We start from the raw sequence: 19562 nt of genomic DNA on the forward strand, positions 1-19562 counted from the left end.
GGCTAGAATCAAAAAGATAATAACCAGTGTCGGTGAGGATGTGGAGAAATCAGTCCCGTCATAAACTGCTGACTAGAGCAAACAATGCTGCAGCTACTTTGGAAAATGGTCTGGCAGCTCCTCAAGCAAAATACAGAATTTCTATATCACCCAGCAATTCAACTCCTGGGTGTGTATCAGAGAGAAATGAAAACATGTCCACAAAAAGGAGACAAGATGGCGAGGAAGTAGGAGGAGGCGCCGTTTCAACCTGTACCCTAAAGTGAGCTGATTACCTACCAAATAACTCTGATCACTCATGAAATCAGCCTGAGATCAGAATTATACACGTCTGGATCTCTACAGGGGCAGAAGACGTGTGGGCAGGTAAAGTGGAGTGGGAACATTGGACTGATATCGGAAGATAAACAAAAGGGGGAGGGAGCCACCAGAGGTGACCAATTAGAAAGTAATACCCCTAATACGAGAGTGAAAACATGTCCATACAAAAAATTTGGACATTAATATCCTAGCAGCATTATTCATAGTAACCAAGGTGGAAACAACCCCAATGTCCATCAACTGATGGGTGAATAAACAAAATGTTGTCTGCTCATCACAACAGAATATTATTCAACCATAAAGAGGAATGAAGTACTGATACGTATCACAACGTGAGTAAACCTTCAAAACATTAAACCAAGAAAAAACAGGCAGTCACAAAAAACTACGTATTATGAAATTTGATCTATATGATGTTTCCAGAACAGACACATCTGTAGAGACAGAAAGCAGTTTAGTAGTTGTTTAGGCTCGGGGCATGGGAAGATAGGAGGATAGTAGCTAAAGAATATCTGGGGGGTTTTTTGAGGAGAGGAAATGTTCTAAAACTCACTGTATTGATGGTTGTACCAGTCTATGAATTTACTAAAAGACATTGGATGTATGCTTTAAATGGATGAACTACATGGTATGTGAATTGTATCTCAATAAATCTACTTAAAAATGTAGTATAGAACCTCGGCCAAATATTCAGGAAATTTTCAAGGGATTCGTTTCAGCCTGTGATCCCAGCTGTTTCTCTTTCTTTTAAAACTGTTCACCTACATGTAAGTGCTCCATGGAATAGTGCCATGAAGCTAGTCTTCATGGGAAAAAAACACAGAAGACTGTCTGGAGGGTGGGAAGAGACTGGAGTGATGAGTTGGGGCACAGGCTAGAAGTCAGCTTCACACATTTAATGTTAACCCTTCACCAGATGAACTGCTTTCTGCAAATGTCACCCTGGAAAGCCTTCACCAGCTGTACTTCTGAGCAAAGGCCTACAGGTAGAACTGGTTCAACATCCTTTCCGTCTCACCCTATCTAGTTCCTTGTCCTAGGCAAATAGTTATTTTTAACATGCTGTTGGAGCTTGCTTTTTCACTGAGACAAGGAGAAAACCTATTTTGTGGCTGTCTTTGTGAATTATTCCTCATTTTCTTTCTGTCTTCTAATAGGAACGCCCACCCAAGCCTGACGTTCCCTGGCTGCATCCTGCCATGTGGTTTGCATGCTGTGACTTAGAAGAATTGTTTGGAGTTTTTGAGGGACTCACACAATATATACTGTTACATCCTATTTCTATACAAATAGGTAATATGTCAAAAAGGATCTGCTGTGGGGAGTTGTAAACAAGCTCGTAAATCCTAACTTTGATGTCTCCCTTAACCTCTTCTTCTATATCAATATTTTTCACTAGGAAATTTCTTCATTATTAAGAAAATGTGAACTACTTGCTTTCCCAGTTGAATGCTTGAGTTGAATGCTTAGCCCATGAATTTCCAAGATTGTATATTTACTGTTATCTTCATTTTAAGGGGATATACTTACTTCAAAGAATTACCTTAGCAGCATCCTATAGGTTTTCTGGTTGTTGTTTTGTTTTTTAACTTTTCACTGAAGGATTACATACATATGGAAAAGTGCACAAATCAAAATGGTACAACTTGGGGCATCTGTGTGGCTCAGCTGGTTAAGCGTCCAACTTGATCTCAGTTTATGAGCCACCACCCAAATCAGAAACTAGAATAGTACCAGCCTCCCAGAATCCTCTCCACCACAGGACCCTTCTCCTCTTCCTCAGAGGTAGTGCTCTGAATTATAACATTCAATGTTAATTTTACCCCAAAGTTTTAATATGTAGCCCTATCAGTTCTAAAAGTACACTTATAGTTTGAAAACATTTAGGATTTGGGGGAACTCTGTTTTTATTGTTTATAATTTAATTATGTTATGGAAGTTATACTCATGGGTTTCATGAAATGGATTCTTTGTAATTTTTTTAAGGTTTTATTTATTTGTCAGAGAGAGAGAACTTGTATGCAAGCACAAACAGGGGGACTGATAGGCAGAGGGAGAAGCAGGCTCCCTGCTGAGCAGGAAGTCTGATGCAGGACTTGATCCCAGGACCCTGAGATCATGACCTGAGCTGAAGGCAGATGCTTAACCCACTGAGCTACCCAGGCATCTCTCTTTGTAATTTATTTAGATTTCAGACTTCATAAAATGTTCCATGTGTGTTTTCTTAAAAAGAAGAGCCCATATGTGACCTTTAGTTCAAACTTATTGTGGTATTTATTTTATTAATGTTTATTATACTTGATCTGTCAGTTTCTAAGAGAGGTATCAAGGTATACAACTATGATTGCCAAATTCTCTTTGAAATTCCAAAATTCTCCCTATCATATCCTGTGAAACTATGCTATTCAATATAAATAGGCTTAGGATTATTATCTTCCAGTAAATTATTCTTTTTTTATTAAATAATATTCCTCCAGGTACACCTGGGTGGCTCAGTGGGTTAAGCGTTCAACTCTGTCATCATTCATGAGATCACACCCCATGTTGGGGTCCAAGCTTAGTGTGGGGTCTGTTTGAAGATTTTCTCTCTTTCTCCCTCTGCCTCTACCCCATTCAAATAAATATTTTTTAAATAACTAAATAATATTCCTCTTTAAAGAGTTTTTTTGCCTTAAAATATATTTTCTAATATTAATGTAATTATAGCACAAGTCTCTTGGTTAGTTTTCCCCCTCTATGTATTTCCATACTCTTTATTTTTTTAACTCTTTTGTGTGATTAGCATGTTTTTGGTATATCTTTAGTGGAATTTTGTTGTTTTGAACAGTGCAAGAGTCTCTCTTTAGAGACTCTTTTTTTAACAGGAAAGTTTTAATTCAGTATTTATTAGAGTTATTGATCCACTTCAGGGGCTCTCAACTGGAAAAGGTTTTTGTCTCCCAGGGGACATTTGGCAGTGTCTGGACATTATGGTCTGGGGGGTAGTCCTGGCATCTCAGAGGTAGAAACCAAGGATGTGGCTAAACATCCTGCAACGCTAGAACAATCCTCCAGAACAGATAAGCACTTGGCCCCAAATGCCCATCGTAGTGAGACTGAGAAGCCCCGATCTATATGGACTTACTTCTATCATCTTATTTTGTGGAGATTTTTTTTCTTGGCAGCCTTTGTCTTTGCTTTAATTTTTTTTTCTTCTTTCTAGCCTTCAGGTGGCTTCCCCATTCTTTTATTTACCCCATACTTATTTGAAGTTCTGTGTTCTAGTTCTAGTCTTTTACTTGTAATATGATCACTTGATCATTTGATCACTTGATCACTTGATCAATATGATTACTTGATCACAAGTATCACATATGATACTTGTAACATGAATATTTATTCAACCAGTAAGTGTGGTGATTTAAAGTCTACATGGACCAGAATTTCTAGGATCAAAATATACTTGTTTGACTTCTAAATAAAAACTAGAAAAAATGAAATGGTTTTCAATAAATACATCAAATAAAAATGATGTTTCTGTGTTGTGGACTGGTCAAACAAGGCAGTTAGAGATAAAGGTAGAAGACAAAAAGAAAACCACTTAATAGGAGAAACTTAGAGATAACCAGTTAGGGACAGAACCAAAGCAGAAAGAGCTAACTGGAGCCTCCGAAACACAAAGGCAAAGAAAGAAGGGATAGAGGGGCAGGATCGAGGCCAGAAGGCAAAGTAATTCTGGAAACAACTCATAATATCTAGACAAAAGGCACCAGGTGTTGTCCCTGTCAGGTGGGACTAAAATTTCAGCTATTCATAACAATTTTCCTGCTTTCATTTGTTAAATTTCAGGGTTTATTCTGGAAATCCTGCACAGTTGTGAAGGTTTGTACATGTGTGGTAGGATGGCTTATGTTCTAAAAGTGAGCTCTAGATCTTTGCAGGTGACCTTAGATGACCTTTAATAATTAATTCCAATGTCATTCCTGCCTTCAAAAGCTTCCTAATTACCTTAATCTTTTGTCTTTGATGGTTTCTAAGTGCTTCATGTCCTATTGGGTTATTTAAAATATATTCTCTTATCCTCTCTCATTAGCCAGAATCCTAGAGATTATACAATAAATAATGAGAACCTCCAGAAAAAGAAGTCTTTTTAGAAGAGATGGTTCTACTCTCTGGTCCTCAGAATACCACCACAGTGATCATGTGCTGTGCCCTGTGGTCTTGTACCATGTAACTGTCTGTATTCCATATAGAAACTAGAAGTCTCACAGAAGTGCACACTCCTCCAGGGCCATAGGCTCAACTGTCACTACGTTTCTAGCTGACACTTCCTCTTTAGTTGCCATTATTAGACCCTCAGAGGAGAACCCCAGTAGGGACCAGCTGGAGAAAGTGGTTTTCTAGCTTGAAATTTAAGCCTCATTGGGATCTTAACCCGCATGTGAGGCCCATTTCTTATAAGTAATCCATGGAGGAGAGGGAGCAACATATTCTATTTACTGGGACATAAAGTTGTATATATGTCCATTTATTCATATGTTATTTATATTGTACAAATTATATCTGCCAGAGCTTTCAGTTTGCTTCATCTGTCATAGGCTGATAAATGTGTATTATTTCTGACCACTACTATGTTTTGTATTTTTCCACTACCTCCAGCAGTGATTGCTTGATGTATTCTTTCACTATTATCTGACACATATAGGTTTGTTTTATTGTTTTTATCATGGGGTTTGTATTTTAATTAACTTAACCTATTTCATCCCATTTAATTACATTTGTCTTGAATTCTAATTTATTCACGGTTACTCTTATCACTTCAATTTTCTTTTTGCTCACATTTGATTAGTGTGTCTCTATGCATCCTTTTATTTTTAACCTCTTTGTTTATTGTGGTTTTTTGTTTTAGCTTTGGTTTTTGTAAGTGATTTGCTGTTGAGTTTGTTTTCTGACCCAATTTTAAATTATTTTTAATTAGGTTGAGTAGGGAGGATTAACATATTTACATTATTAAATAGTACATAATAAATGTAGAGATTTAGATAGTAAATGTATTTAGATTTAGATAGTAAATGTAGAGATTTTTAAATTAGCAAATATACTTATTTAATTTCTAAGTCAAACCAATTCTAATTAAAGTATCTTTTTAAAATTGTGTTTCCAGGATCTTTTGAGACTTACATTAACCCAGCTGAATGGGAAGGCTATTCTAAAATGAAGGCGGAAGAGGAACTCATGACACAAGAAAAAGAGATCAAAAGCCATAATTCTTGGCATCCAGTATTAAGTTCTTTCCAAAAGCTAATTCTCATCAAATGTTGTAAAGAAGAGAAGGTAGGATCTTTTTTTTAATTAAAGGCCTATGTTATACTTATTTCTGCTAATGTTCATCAGCCAGTTATGATTCATAACTGATTAGATTTATTTGTTTAGAGAGTAACAATGGTCAAGTTTGGGAGAAGGTTCTAAGAAATAGAGACTCTGTGTTATTAATAGAACATAGTGTTTTATATAGAAAATGAAGAAAGAAAAGGCTAGAGAACCAGCCAGGAACCTGGTTATCCTTTCCTAGCATGCGCTGTTAAGGATTTGTGCTCTCCAGAGAGGACAGTGGTCTGATGCGGGGGTTGCAGGTGGGGGCATTAGCAGGGAATTGATGGGCCTTTCAGATCTTCGCAACAACAATGCCTTTGGAAAGAAGGCATTTGAAGAGAACAAAACCATAGTCACCAAGGCCAGTTTGAAGATTGTTGGACTGATCTCTGCAAAAAATTATGGCACCCTGAATTAGGATAGAGAAGGTAGGTTGAAGTGATGGAGAGGAATGTGGAGATTCAACAATTGGTATGGCTCTCAATATCTGCTTGGGTGTCATAGGGGATAGCTGTATCAACAACTAAGCAAGTGTGAAAGGAGAAGCATGTCACAGAAAGATGTTACTGAGTCTGCCAGTTATGAGAGTAGATAGCAGTTTAGAGACCAATTAATATGTAGGTAGGAAACTCTAGAGAGAAATATAGGCTAGAAATAGAGACTTGGGGAGTCATCAGCATTGAGCTGGGAATTAAAACCATGTGAGTTTTTAGACACATAGGAAGAATGCATAATAAAATAAGAGGACAGGTGAACAAAGGATGAAACCCTGAGGAGCACCAACTTTTAAAAGGCAGAAAGAAAGGATGAAAAGGAATAGTCATGAGGGCACAAAGAACACTAGGAGAAAAAAGTGACATGGAAACCTAGGAGGTATAAAGTTTCAGTACAGCCTAAGTTATCAATAGAATGAAGCATTGCAGACAGTTCCAGTTTTTATATATAATTCCTGGTGTCTCTGATGATAATTCTAGTGAGGAGTTTCAGGAGGCACTGGAGAAAAACTATGGTTGTTCCTATGAGAAATGAGAAGGAGAAAACTAACTGAAGAAAGAGTAAGCATAATTGGGAGATACTGATGCTCTGTTGAAGGATTTTCTGCCTTCCCTGTAGGAACACATAAGTTGTGGGGTTGGCCTGAGCCACAGTTGATTGCAGTAGAAGAATAGAGGAGACAGGGATGCAACTGAGACTGTTGTCTAAAGTAGTACTAGAAAGAAAGGGCTTCTAGACTGGGAGAAAAGGAAAAACCTTGAAGTTTCTTTGGGAGAAGATGTAGCTGGACTAGAGGTGGAGCTAGAAGAACAGGAGAGTTGTAACCAACATTGAGTTAGTTTCTAATGCATAGTTCCGAGTGATGACAATATCCGGAGGGTGGCCATGGGTGTGGGTGACTGAGGAAGAGAAGAAATGGCACGTACTGGAGTTAGAGGACAAGAAACTGTGAGGTTAGGAAGTTGGATGGCCACGTGACCCCCAACGAGATGGTGGTAAGACAGTGCCTGGGACACAGCTGAGAAATCACTGGAATAGATATGTAATAGAGAGTAAGTCTATGACCCAGGTGGAAAATCTTCAGTGACTATGGGACAGTGGCTACCAGACTAGATGCTGACAAAAGATGAAAGGACGCTTAAGTAACAAGAGCCCCAAAGAAGGAGGAGTTATAAAGATTAAGACAGTGAGGCTAAGGAATTCTAGACTCTAAGAAAATTTGCCAGACATGCAGTCTGGCTTCTTCAACAACAACACATTTTGTCTGTCTGTTTGTTTGTTTTTGCAAGGGGGAAAAGGAGATGAAGGATGAAACTTAATAGATCCAAAGAGACTTAGACAAACCAACTGATCTCTACATATAAGTTTTATTTAGATCCTGATTTAAATATACTATATTTAAACACACACAGGCATTTATAATTTCATTAGGAGAAGGTAAACACTGACTAGATATTTAGAGATGTTAAGGAATTATTGTTAATTATTTAGATGTCATTATGGTACCATGGTTATATGTTTTCTAAAGAGTCCTTATACTATAGGGACATACGTTATGGATGAGATAATATGACACATGAGATTTGCTTCAAAAAAATCCTAAGGAGTGGGGGAGTAGGTGGGTATATCAATGAAACAAGATTGGCCTTTTCTTAGCAAATATTAAAAATGGATAAAACATCAAATTCATTAATCTCTGACTTTATATGTACCTGAAATTTTCATAATAAAAAAATTACATTCGGGGCGCCTGGGTGGCTCAGGGGGTTAAGCCGCTGCCTTCGGCTCAGGTCATGATCTCAGGGTCTTGGGATTGAGTCCCGCATCGGGCTCTCTGCTCAGCAGGGAGCCTGCTTCCCTCTCTCTCTCTCTGCCTGCCTCTCCATCTACTTCTGATTTCTCTCTGTCAAATAAATAAATAAATAAATCTTTTTTTAAAAAAAAGAATATTTTAAAAAATTATTCTTGAACACCACGGCTCTCACAAAATCTGTAAATGACAGATACAGTCATACTAACTTCACAGAGGATCTGTAAATACAGATCAAATCTGTAAATGACAGATACAGTCATACTAATTTCACAGAGGATTAACTGAAAATTCTTATTAATACATTCAACCAAAGACCTTCCTTGTGTTATACTATCAAATAAAACTTGCTTTATAAATCAACATGGAGGAGTCTGGAATTTGGATTGGATTTCAGAAATGAAGAGCTAGATATGGACTCCCAAGAGGACAAAGGACCAGAATCAGTCAGGACCACCAACAAAGTCACCCTGAAGAAAAGAGCCAAGCATGACAATGTTATCCCAGCTACACCTACTCTCAAACAGATACACTGATCAAGGCATTTGGGAACAACCCTTACCATGGTACTGATTCCAGAGAATGACTTGCTAAAGAAATTGGGGTTCCAGAGAAAAGAATCCAAGTTCTAAAGATCTGGATTCCCCTGCCCAGAGAAAAAGAAAATCTGAGAAAGCCTTAGAACAAGGACAAAACCAGATATAAGATCTGTGCAATTAGAGACTGTTGTTCCCAGGTCTGTTCTACAGAGCCCATTGGGTATCCAGTGTTTCTAAATAGCAGAGTCAATTGCTCCTTTGGGAGAAAAAGGATGTTCCAGCACAGTGGCTTGTGTGAAATACTCAAGCTTGCATAAAATTCAGCCTCCTTCAGAAATAGCATGTTTAGATCTACCGATGAAACTTCATTTCAAAAAACTCTTAAGTAGAAGTGCCTGGGTGGCTCAGTTGGTTGAGCATCTGACTCTTCATTTCAGCTCCGGTCTTGATCTATGGGTTGTGAGTTCAAGCCCTACATTGGACTCCATGCTGGTCCTGGAGTCTACTTAAAAAAAACTTAAAATTAAAATTAAATTAAAATGAAAACCAGTAAAGTTTTAAGTAAGTAAAACTTAAGTAAACCAGGTGATAGAGTCATTAGAACTGCAACAGGAAGTAGAATGCCTGTCATTCCAACAATTCTTTCTTTGGCATCAGCCCTAAGAATGGTTCAGGACAAGGTTATTAGAAATTTGAACTAGAAAGAGAAAAAAAGAAATTATCATTTACATCAGAGATGAATAAAGATTTCCTGATAGACAATAATTCATCACCACACCAAAGCTAAGAAAGGTCCTATATACCAGTGTTCTCAAACTGGTGTGCATCAGAATCATCTAGAGGGTTTTGTAAAGCACAGAGACCTGGGGTCCACGTCCCAGAGTTTCTGATTCAGCAAGTCTGGGCAACAGGCTAAAAATCTGCATTTCTAATAGCTTCCCACACGATGCTGATGCTGATCCGAAAACCATATTTTGTGAACCCCTCCTTTAATGTGATTAAACATATATAAAGAGAAACGATCATTCTCAAAGCAGATGAACGAGGACATCAAGACACATCACACGCAGCATTGTTGATTGCCAAGGCTAAATCTACCAAGAACCCTAACCTTAATAGTCCTGGTATTTCCGCCCAGGCTTCCTCTACCTTGGGAAGGTGGCAGTCTCTTTGAGAGCCAGGTTTTTTTCTGTCGAAAACCACAGTGTAGACAGTCACCCAGGATGAAATCTTCTCAGAGCAACAATTGCATGGCTTTTCCAATTTGAGAAACACCTGTTATAAGAATGCAATTTCATTTATGAACTATATGCTTAAAATGGTTAAGATGCTAAATTTTATATCTATTTTACCACATTTTTTTTTTAAAAAGAACTTGGGTATGATGAGAAGTATGAGCACTTGTGTTCTAATATAACACACAATGTGGCAACCACCCCAGGTCTTTACCCATGATCTAATATACTATAACTTAAATGAGGTTTGGCCACTCAGGAAGGATGAACAAGGGATCATCATTCCCAAATGTTTAAAGCTTACCTTCTTGTCACAATGAAAGCAACAGACAGAGGATTCTCAAACACAGAGTCTCTCAAGAGTGAATTTGTATGCTATCGGCCCATCAGTACCTTCAAAACAGTATTCACCTGAATTTTAAATTCCCTATGGATTCTGATAGGGAAGAGGAACTTAAAAAATGCTCTGGAGGCCTCAGCCAGAGCCTGTTAAGGATTAATCAACAGACCACAAAAACGTTCTAAGCAAGACATAGTGGGGTCACATAGGTCAGAATTGGGAAACTCAATTTAGAAAGAAAATGAGAGGAGCCCCTGGCAAAGGACTTGGTGATAAAGAGAGAAGAGACTAGAAAGTCTCTGATCCTGCAGCCAGACATGGGATTTTCAGAGGTGGCCTTCAAGAAATGCCTAACTCCCTCGACCATAGCTGTGGGAAGAAGTATTTCTCCAACTTTTTAAGTTCAAAAACATTTCATGAGTGCGTTACTGCTTTTATATGTACATAACAGCCCCAAGAAATAAATTACTGGTGCTTTGTACATTGTTATTTACTATAAACTCTAAGCACTTTTTGTCAAAGTAAAAAGCAAATAAATAGATCATACTATCACAAATATTTTTCAAAATAATAATGAGAAACTGCTGTTGAAATTACATTTAGTCACACAATGACATAGCTAAAACTAAGCTCCAACCCTCTTGGCCCTGTTGCAGGGCTGGCCCTTTGGCCCAGGCCACCTTTATAGTTAGTACCACACTATATCCTCACTTAAGTGGGCAGGCATGTATACATCTTTTCCCAGACTGGCCACAGGAGAGTACAGTCCAAAGCCATGGCCCTGAACCAGGTTGAGATGTACACTCTCCCAGCAACAATGGCAACAGAAAACATGCAAAAAATTTTTTGATGAGGTGATGTCAATTCTAATGGAGGGAGAACATTAAAACAGGAGTGCTGCTTACAGTTGTGCCGAATGTGCACTGCACAAGACTTAAGGGAGCCATTTGCATTGTAGATACCGTAGGTTTGGTTTGTATATTTATCATGACAGCTTTCTGGGACAAGTATATAAAAGAAGGGACACCTTTTCCCATCTCACACAAAGGCTCCATGTGGGCTAGAGAGGGTCTGCAAGAGTAGGAATAGGGTGAGCAGGCTAGGATAGGATCCGTGAAGGAAACACATCGGTGTAGGAAGTGGCCAGGCGGGGATATGATCATCAAGGCTGAGGCTGGATCCCAAGAAAAGTCAGAAGAGGCTGATGAGTAAAATGAGAGAGGAAGATGGAGGAAAAGATGGGGAGACAATATATGGTGTCAATTCTGAGAAGCTGGCTTATGAAGGGAAAAGAAAAAAGAAAGGAAATACCTGGGAGGGGAGCAGCAATCAAGGAAAGGCTTTTGTTTTGGTTTTAAGAATAGGAGACAGTAGAGCCTAATTGTATGATAAAAAGAAGATGGGTGGGGGCTGGAGATGAGTAGTGCAAAAAGAGACAGTGGAAGGACTGAAAGTAAAGTCCATGAGAATGAGAGAAGGATGGGACCAAAGAAGGCAAGGATGGGGCAACAGCAGGTCTGGAGATGGATGGAATGACAAGAGACTTTCCTCTCATCAAATAGTCAGCTTGCTCCGTAAGGTCATGAGAACCATGACCTTTAGCAATTACATGGTGCCTAAATCCAGTAGGAAGAAAGATACCTAATCAAGAGAAAATGAGTGCAGAACAACAGGGCACCCTGTCAGAGAAGCTGAAGGGGAGAAATAGGATAGAATTATGGAAGACCCTCATCCAACATACTATTTTTTTAATGTTTTTCTTTTCAACTTTCAGGTGGTTTTTGCTCTTACAGACTTTGTAATAGAAAATCTTGGAAAACGCTTTATAGAGACACCACCCGTGGACCTGCCCACTCTATATCAAGACATGTCATATAACACTCCCCTGGTATTTATCTTAAGCACTGGCTCGGATCCTATGGGTGCATTCCAGAGGTTTGCCCGGGACAGCGGGTATTCAGAAAGGTAAGGTCATGTTGTGCCATTTTTATAATTCATATGAACATCTCTTTGTTAAAGTTTGCCCTTTTTCTTCCCTCTGTGGAGTGTAGATCCCCACATTTGGTATCTCTTACTAAATAAATTAAGATACATTAATATTTAGCTATGTCTGTTGTTAAAATGGGGTCAAAAATAATAAAAAGCAGATGTAAACTTTATTTGAATAAAGGGAAGATTATCCAAAATGTATAATAAGCTAGTGGAATATGGATTAAAACTTTATTTTATATTTTAAGACGTTACCTTACTGTAACTGTAAAAGGACTGATTTACTCCATATGAAATGTGCAAAAAAATTCCAGAGCTCCTTATGTTCTATTATCAGCCTCCTCTTTCTCATGAGCCTCTACCCTGCTGAATAAAAGGGGCAGGGGGCAGTTTAAACTCACACATTTACTTTACTTTAAATGCATCCAGGGTAAGCTGATTTGGTTTCTCTCTCAAAAAAAAATCAGTCTTCCTGACTTCTTCTTCTCCCAGTCCTCTCCAAAATGGTGTTCAGATGGGTAGGGAAGTGCATAAGACCTCGGGTGGCAGGGAAGGGTAGAGGTCTCTTATCTACAAGGTAATTTCCAGCCTTGACACCTGACAGGCACACACACCCCCATGGAGTGGCTGGTCTGGCCTTTTCCCTGGTAAGATTATAAGATGTTGGGTCCTGTCTGTTCATTTGGAGTTCATAGTCTGCACTAGTCAGGCTTCTCCAGAGAAACAGATCCAATTAGGAAAAGAAAGGAGAGTAGAGGAGAGGAGGAAAGAAGGAATGAGGAAGGAGGAAAAGGAGGGAGGGAGGGAAGAAAGGAAAAAGGAAGGAAGGAGGAAAAAAGAAAGATGGAAAGGAAAGAAAAAATCTTTTATGTTTTGTATACATATATAACATATAATTATTATATATATATATATATATATATATATATATTTTTTTTTTTTGCTTACATGATTATGGAGGCTAAGGGGTCCCAAAATCAGCAAGGAGGAAATAAATCCAAGAGAGCCAATGTATAGTTCCACTGCAAAGGCCTAAAAACCAGGAGAACTAATGGTATAAGTTCTAGTGTGAAAGCCAGGAGGCTTAACACCCAAGAACCAGTGTTTCCGTCTGAATCCAAATGCCAGAAAAGACCAATGTCACCATTCAGACAGGCAGGAGCCTTTTTTTTTTTTTTTTGGCAACACACCCAGTGCTCCATGCAATCCATGCCCTCTCCAATACCCACCGCCTGGTTCCCCCAACCTCCCACCCCCTGCCCCTTCAAACCCCTCAGATTGTTTTTCAGAGTTCATAGTCTCTCATGCTTTACCTCCCCTTCCAATTTCCCTCAACTCCCTTTTCCTCTCTAATTCCCCTTGTCCTCCATGCTATTTGTTATGCTCCACAAATAAGTGAAGTTGTGGTCCATATACACTATGGAGTATTATGCCTCCATCAGAAAGGATGAATACCCAACTTTTGTAGCAACATAGACAGGACTGGAAGAGATTATGCTGAGTGAAATAAATCAGGCAGAGAGAGTCAATTATCATATGGTTTCACTTATTTGTAGAGGCAGGAGCCTTTTTGTTCTATTCAGGTCTTCAATTGATTGTATGGGGCCTATTAACATTGAGGAGGGCAATCTGCTTTATTCAGTTTACCCATTCAAATGCTAATCTCACCCAGAAACACCTTCACAGGCTCACCCAGAGTAATGTTTGGCCAAATATCTGGATACTGTGTGACCCAGTCAAGTTGACACATAAAATTTATGATCCTAGTCATTTGTTTGCCTATAGTTCTGAAATCCTAACAAAGAATTAGTATAGGGAACTGTTAAGAGCTCCTGTGAATTAATAAGAAAAAGAAAATAGCACTGGGCGGCTCAGCACCTGGTTAAATGTCCAACTCTTGATCTCAGAAAAAGAAAACAGTGCAATATAAACAAAGACAAAAAATATGAGCAGGAGAGTTTCCGGAATTTTCAGATTAGAAAACTACAGAAACCTAAATGTCTGATAAGCATATGAAAAGATGTCTGTCCTTACAAGTAATTAGGATACCACAAATTAAAGCCATTACGGAGATACCATTTTCATACCCAAGAAATTGGCAAAATGGTGGCAAAGGTATGGAGCAATGGAAACATCCATATTACAAGAATAAAAAATTGGTTAAAATCAATTTGAAGAGTTAACATACTGTTAACTCTTGCCATGTTGAAAATGGCATCCCCTACAACTCAACAAGTCATTACTGAATCTGCAACCTAGAATAAATTCAGTCACATGGTGCAAGGTGCTGTGTTCAAGAACATTTGTAGAAACATAACAAAAAACAGTGGATCCATCCAAAATGTCCATCTAGAAAAATGATCATACAAGTTGTGGTATATTTATAAAATTGAACATAATACACTATAGCCATGAAAATGAATAAACTAGAATTATGTATATCAATACAGATAGGTACATGAACTAATACAGAACCAAAAAAATAAATTGTAGAAAAACCATATAATATTGGAGAAGTATGATAAAATATATAAACATTATGTTATATATTATTTAGGAATTCATAAAATTACAGTAACAGTATAAAGGAAGGTAGGGAACTTATAGCAAATCCAGGATAGCAGTGACCTTGGAAAGTGAAGGTTGGGTAATGAGATAGAAGTGGACAAGGACACTGCAGGTTCAGATCATGTAAACAGTGTTTTATTTCATACACTGGTTTGTGGGTACATGAATATTCATTATATTAACTTTGTAGCTTTTGTATGTCTCAAATATTTCAAAGTATTAAACATAAAATAATTCAAGATAATCAGAGGGAGGGATGTTAATAGGTAGTTAATATGTGTTAAGTTCTTGATGTATTCAGGAAGAAAAAAGAAGCACAGAATAACTCTGTTTGCCTTAGGAAAATTTATGTTTGAATGGACATGTTGGAATTTTTAGGGAAAACACCAGAATAATAAATACAGCATCCAAGCCGGCAGAGGAAAAAAAGAATATGTAGTGCAATATTCTAATCCAATGTTAGATAGGAAAGAAGAAAAATTAATTCAAATGTAAAATATAGTAAATCAAAAAGCCAAACCAGAATAGAGAAATCGACTCAAATACCTAAAGTATAAATATCTCACCTGTGAAAAGATAAATATGACCAAGTTGGATTTTTAAAGTAACATTTAGCTATATGCCACTTAGAAAATGCATAAATAATACAAAAACAGCATAGGAAAGTATAAAGTAAAGAAATACTATGCAAATACTAACCAAAAGAAAGCTGTTAACAGTTCCAATGTATATCACAAAATAGAGTTGGGAGAAAAAAAAAAAAAAAAATATATATATATATATATATGGGACTAAAGGGCAACTTTTATAGGAAAAACCCACAAACAAAAAAACACCAATTGTACACAACTAACAAAGCTTGAAATCTATAAAGCAAAAACTAGAGAAACTAATATAAGGAGAAATTGATAAATTAACATTAATGTGGACAATTTTAATACATTTCTAATAGAAACTATAAAGAATAAAAAGATTGCAGAATTGTTAAGAATATAAAATATTCAGACAATAAATTTAATAGTGAAATTAATGACCTTTGATCTTTACACTCAATGCATAGAACAAATGCAAGTTCTTCAAATACACATGGAACATTTATAAGAATTAACCATGTGCTAAGACATATTTCAAAAATAAGATGAACTTAATCCCTGACATAATTAATACTAAAAATCAATCTCAAAGGTTAATTTTTTTAATATCTGAAAAATGAAAAATGCCCTTTTGAACAACTTATCCCAGTAAGTGGAAGTACATAACAAAACCAATATTACATATCAAAAATCATTAAGGTATAGTAATGAGGCACTTAGCTGTAAATTTATGAATACTTAAGGACTTCTGGTCCAGAAATGTCAGACTAAGAACTCAGACTAATATCCCCACTAAGAACAACTAGAAACCTTGAGCAAAATATATTTTTAAATAAACAAAACATTTTAAAAAACATTTTTTTAAATGCTTGAAGGTTTGGAGAATGAATTGTGATCTCTGTCTGTCAAATAAATAAATAAAATCTTAAAAAAAAAATAGAGAGAGAGACAAAGGGGACAAAATTGGAGCCCAGAGCCAACTGAATAGTAGAGGAAACTGGTAAACCACCTCCCTTACTTTGGTTTGGCACTCTAAGGAGAGTCATCAAAAGGAGTAAGGCCAGGTAAGAAATATACTTACAAGGAAATTATGGTGACCCCTGATTACCAGTATCTCTAGCTGCTTGCCAGAAGCAGATGTGAATCTTGTGTGGAGGAACACAAAAACGTAGGCACACAATAAAATATAACCAGGGACACAAGAAGGCCAAAAAGTATGTTTAAAACAAGTCAAGAGAAACAATATACAATAGAAACAGAGTACAGCATCCCGATAAAGGATACATGAGATTGATTTTTAAACAGCAATCTTTAAATGTTCAAGAAGGAAAGATTGAGAAAATTGACAAAGAACTAAAGTTATTTAAAGGCAGAATTCTAGAATTGAAAACTGTAACCAAAATTAAGAATTCCAAGATGAAATTGATGAGTAAAAAGCATGCAGAGACTAAGCAAGATCTAATAAGATATAATCTGAGTCCCAGAGGAGAGAAGAGCACAGAATAATATTTCAATAAGCAGTAGTTGAAAAATCTTCCAAAACTGACAAAAGACACCAATTCACAAATTAAATAAACTCTACCAAATGAAAAAGCATAATAAACACAAACAATTCTACTGGGGGTGCCTGACTGGTTCAGCTGATAGAGCATGTGACTCTTGATCCCAAGTCTGTGAGTTTGAGCCCCACATTGGGTGTGGAGATTAATCAAAAATTAAATGTTTAAAACAAACAAGTAAACAAAAAACAATTCTACCAAGACCCATCATAGTAAATTGTAGAAAAAACAATTTACTATGGGAGAAAAAAAAAAAAAAAAAAAAAAAATATATATATATATATATATATATATATATATATGGGACTAAAGGGCAACTTTTATAGGAAAAACCCACAAACAAAAAAACACCAATTGTACACAACTAACAAAGCTTGAAATCTATAAAGCAAAAACTAGAGAAACTAATATAAGGAGAAATTGATAAATTAACATTAATGTGGATTATCTTCAAAAACAGATTATCTTCAAAGATGCAAGTAAGCTGTTAACGGATTTCTCTGCAGAAACAATGAAAGGCACAAAAATGTATATTCAAAGTACTGAAAGCCAGTGACTGTCTGGTAAATAAAATATAATTTTATTCCTCTCAAAACAGTACTTTAAGTAGACTTCATGCTGTGTTGATCTCATGACCCTGAGATCAAGAACTGGACTGAGATCAAGAGCTGGACACTTAACCAACTGAGCCATCCAGGCACTCCATTGTCAAAAATTTTTTTAAACAAAGCTAAGATGAAATTGTTTTCAGACAAAGAAGATATTGAAATGGAAATTCAAACATGTACTAAATAGAATAATGGTGAAGATTTATCAAAACTGGTGAGATGCATCTGAAGCTAGGATTACAGGGAAATTTATAGGCTTAAGTGCATGTATTAGGCAAAGGGTAATCTAAAATGTAATGATTAAACTAATAGAAGGGAAAAAATATAAAAGCAGAAATTAATGATATAGAAACATATATTCAATAGATAAGATCCAAAACACCAGAAGTAGATTTTCTTTAAGTTGTTAGTTTTTTGTTTTTTGGGTTTTTTTTAAGAGAGAGAGTGAGAAAATGCATGCACTGTGGGCAAGAGGGAAGCAGAAGGAGGATCCTAAGCAGGCTCCACGCCCAGTGTGGGGCCCAATGCAGGGTTCAATCTCATGACCCTAAGACCATAACCTGAGCAGAAATCAAGAGTCTGGGAGGGGAGGAGCAAGATGGAGGAGTAGGACACCTAAATATCATCGGAACCCAGGAATTCAGCTAGATAGTTATCAAACATTCTGAACACCTACAAACTCAACAGGATATCCAAGAGAAGAGCAGCAATTCTAGGAACAGAAAAGTGATCACTTCCTGGAAGTTGGGATGTATGGAGAAGTGAATCAAGGTGATATATGGGAAGAGAGACCACAGGCGTGGGGCTGGCTCCCAGCAAGTGGTAAAGCAACAGAGCACAAAATCAGAATTTTTGGAAGTCTGCTCCACCAAGAGAAGTCACTCCAGAGGCTAAGCAGGAGGTGGAGCCCTCACGGGGACAGTATGGTCTCAGGACCTGCAGGGTCAGGAAAAGACCAGGGGTGTCTGAGTGTAGCAACGCTCCCGGGTATCAAAGCGGGGAAGCCAGCAGCAGAGACGGAGCTGAGGAGGGGGCTCTCAGCTCAGGGTTACCTTAAACCATGACCCAAGTCACGGTTGGACCACTGCTCTTCAAGCAGGGACCCCACTAGTGGCAGATCCAGGGAGAACCCCCTCCGTCCTCTGGGAGGATCGGCATAGGAGCATGCTACAGGAATCTGCTGGGTTTGGAGACTCCAAATGGGGCTGTACACCAGGGATAAAAACATTCTGTCATAGGCCGGGTGAGCTGGAGCATGGCCAGAGACCAGGGAGATGAGAGTGGCTGACTGCTTTTTTCTGAGGGCACACTGAGGAGTGGGGGCCCAAGCTCTCAGGTCCTCCAGGGCCAGAGATTGGGAGGCTGACATTTTTATTGCTGTCCTAAAAGCACTATGGAAAGCATTCAGGGAACAAAAGGTCCTGAGAGCAAAATCAATATTATGTAGCCTGGCCCAGGACGGGGGTGCAATTCCACTGCAAGCAAAGATATTTGAGAATCACTGCAATAGGCCCCACCCCCAGAAAGTGAAAGGACATCCAGCCAAGACCAAGTTCACAAATCAATGAGAACTACAGAACTCCAGAGCTAGGGGAATACAAAACAGAATTCATGGCTTCTTTCCCATGATTCCTTAGCTTTTCAAAGTTACATTTTTTCAATTTTATTTTTTTCTTATTGTATTTTAAAAAAATTTTTCCTCTATCATATCTTAACCTTTTTGAATTATTTTATCAATACCTTTTTTAAAAATCTTTTTTAAGTTTTATTGTTATAGTCACATTCTATCCCTTCATTGCATTTAACCTTATTTTTTGTGTATATATATATATGTTTTTCTTTCTTTAAAATCTTGGGATACAGTTTCTTCTAACAGACCAATATATACACTAAATCTAGCATATGGTTTTGCTTTAGTCTCCAGCCATCACATTCTTTCCTCCTTTTTTTTTCTTTCTTCAACCAACTTCTTCTCTTATCAATGCCTATTTTAGAATGTTTTTAAATTTTCATCTTTACAGTTACAATCCATCCCTTCACCATGTTTCTTCTTATTTTTGTATATATATGTTATTCTTTATTTAAAATTTTGGGATGCAGTTTCTTCAAACAGACCAAAATACACAAAAAAACAAGTGTGTGGCTCTGTTCTA

The 19562-nt window shown here is 37.4% G+C and overlaps 1 protein-coding gene across 1 annotated transcript in view; it reads left to right on the top strand.

Annotated features, from left to right (window-relative positions):
• DNAH6 (dynein axonemal heavy chain 6) overlaps positions 1 to 19562 on the top strand; it is a 223832-nt gene that overhangs the window by 154110 nt on the left and 50160 nt on the right. The window contains exons 61-63 of the mRNA XM_044261526.1: positions 1479 to 1614; positions 5465 to 5634; positions 11867 to 12057. Coding sequence (XP_044117461.1) covers positions 1479 to 1614; positions 5465 to 5634; positions 11867 to 12057 — 497 coding nt within the window. The remainder of the gene's footprint in view (positions 1 to 1478; positions 1615 to 5464; positions 5635 to 11866; positions 12058 to 19562) is intronic.

This window comes from Neovison vison, chromosome 8, assembly GCF_020171115.1.
Source record: "Neovison vison isolate M4711 chromosome 8, ASM_NN_V1, whole genome shotgun sequence".
NCBI lineage: Eukaryota > Metazoa > Chordata > Mammalia > Carnivora > Mustelidae > Neogale > Neogale vison.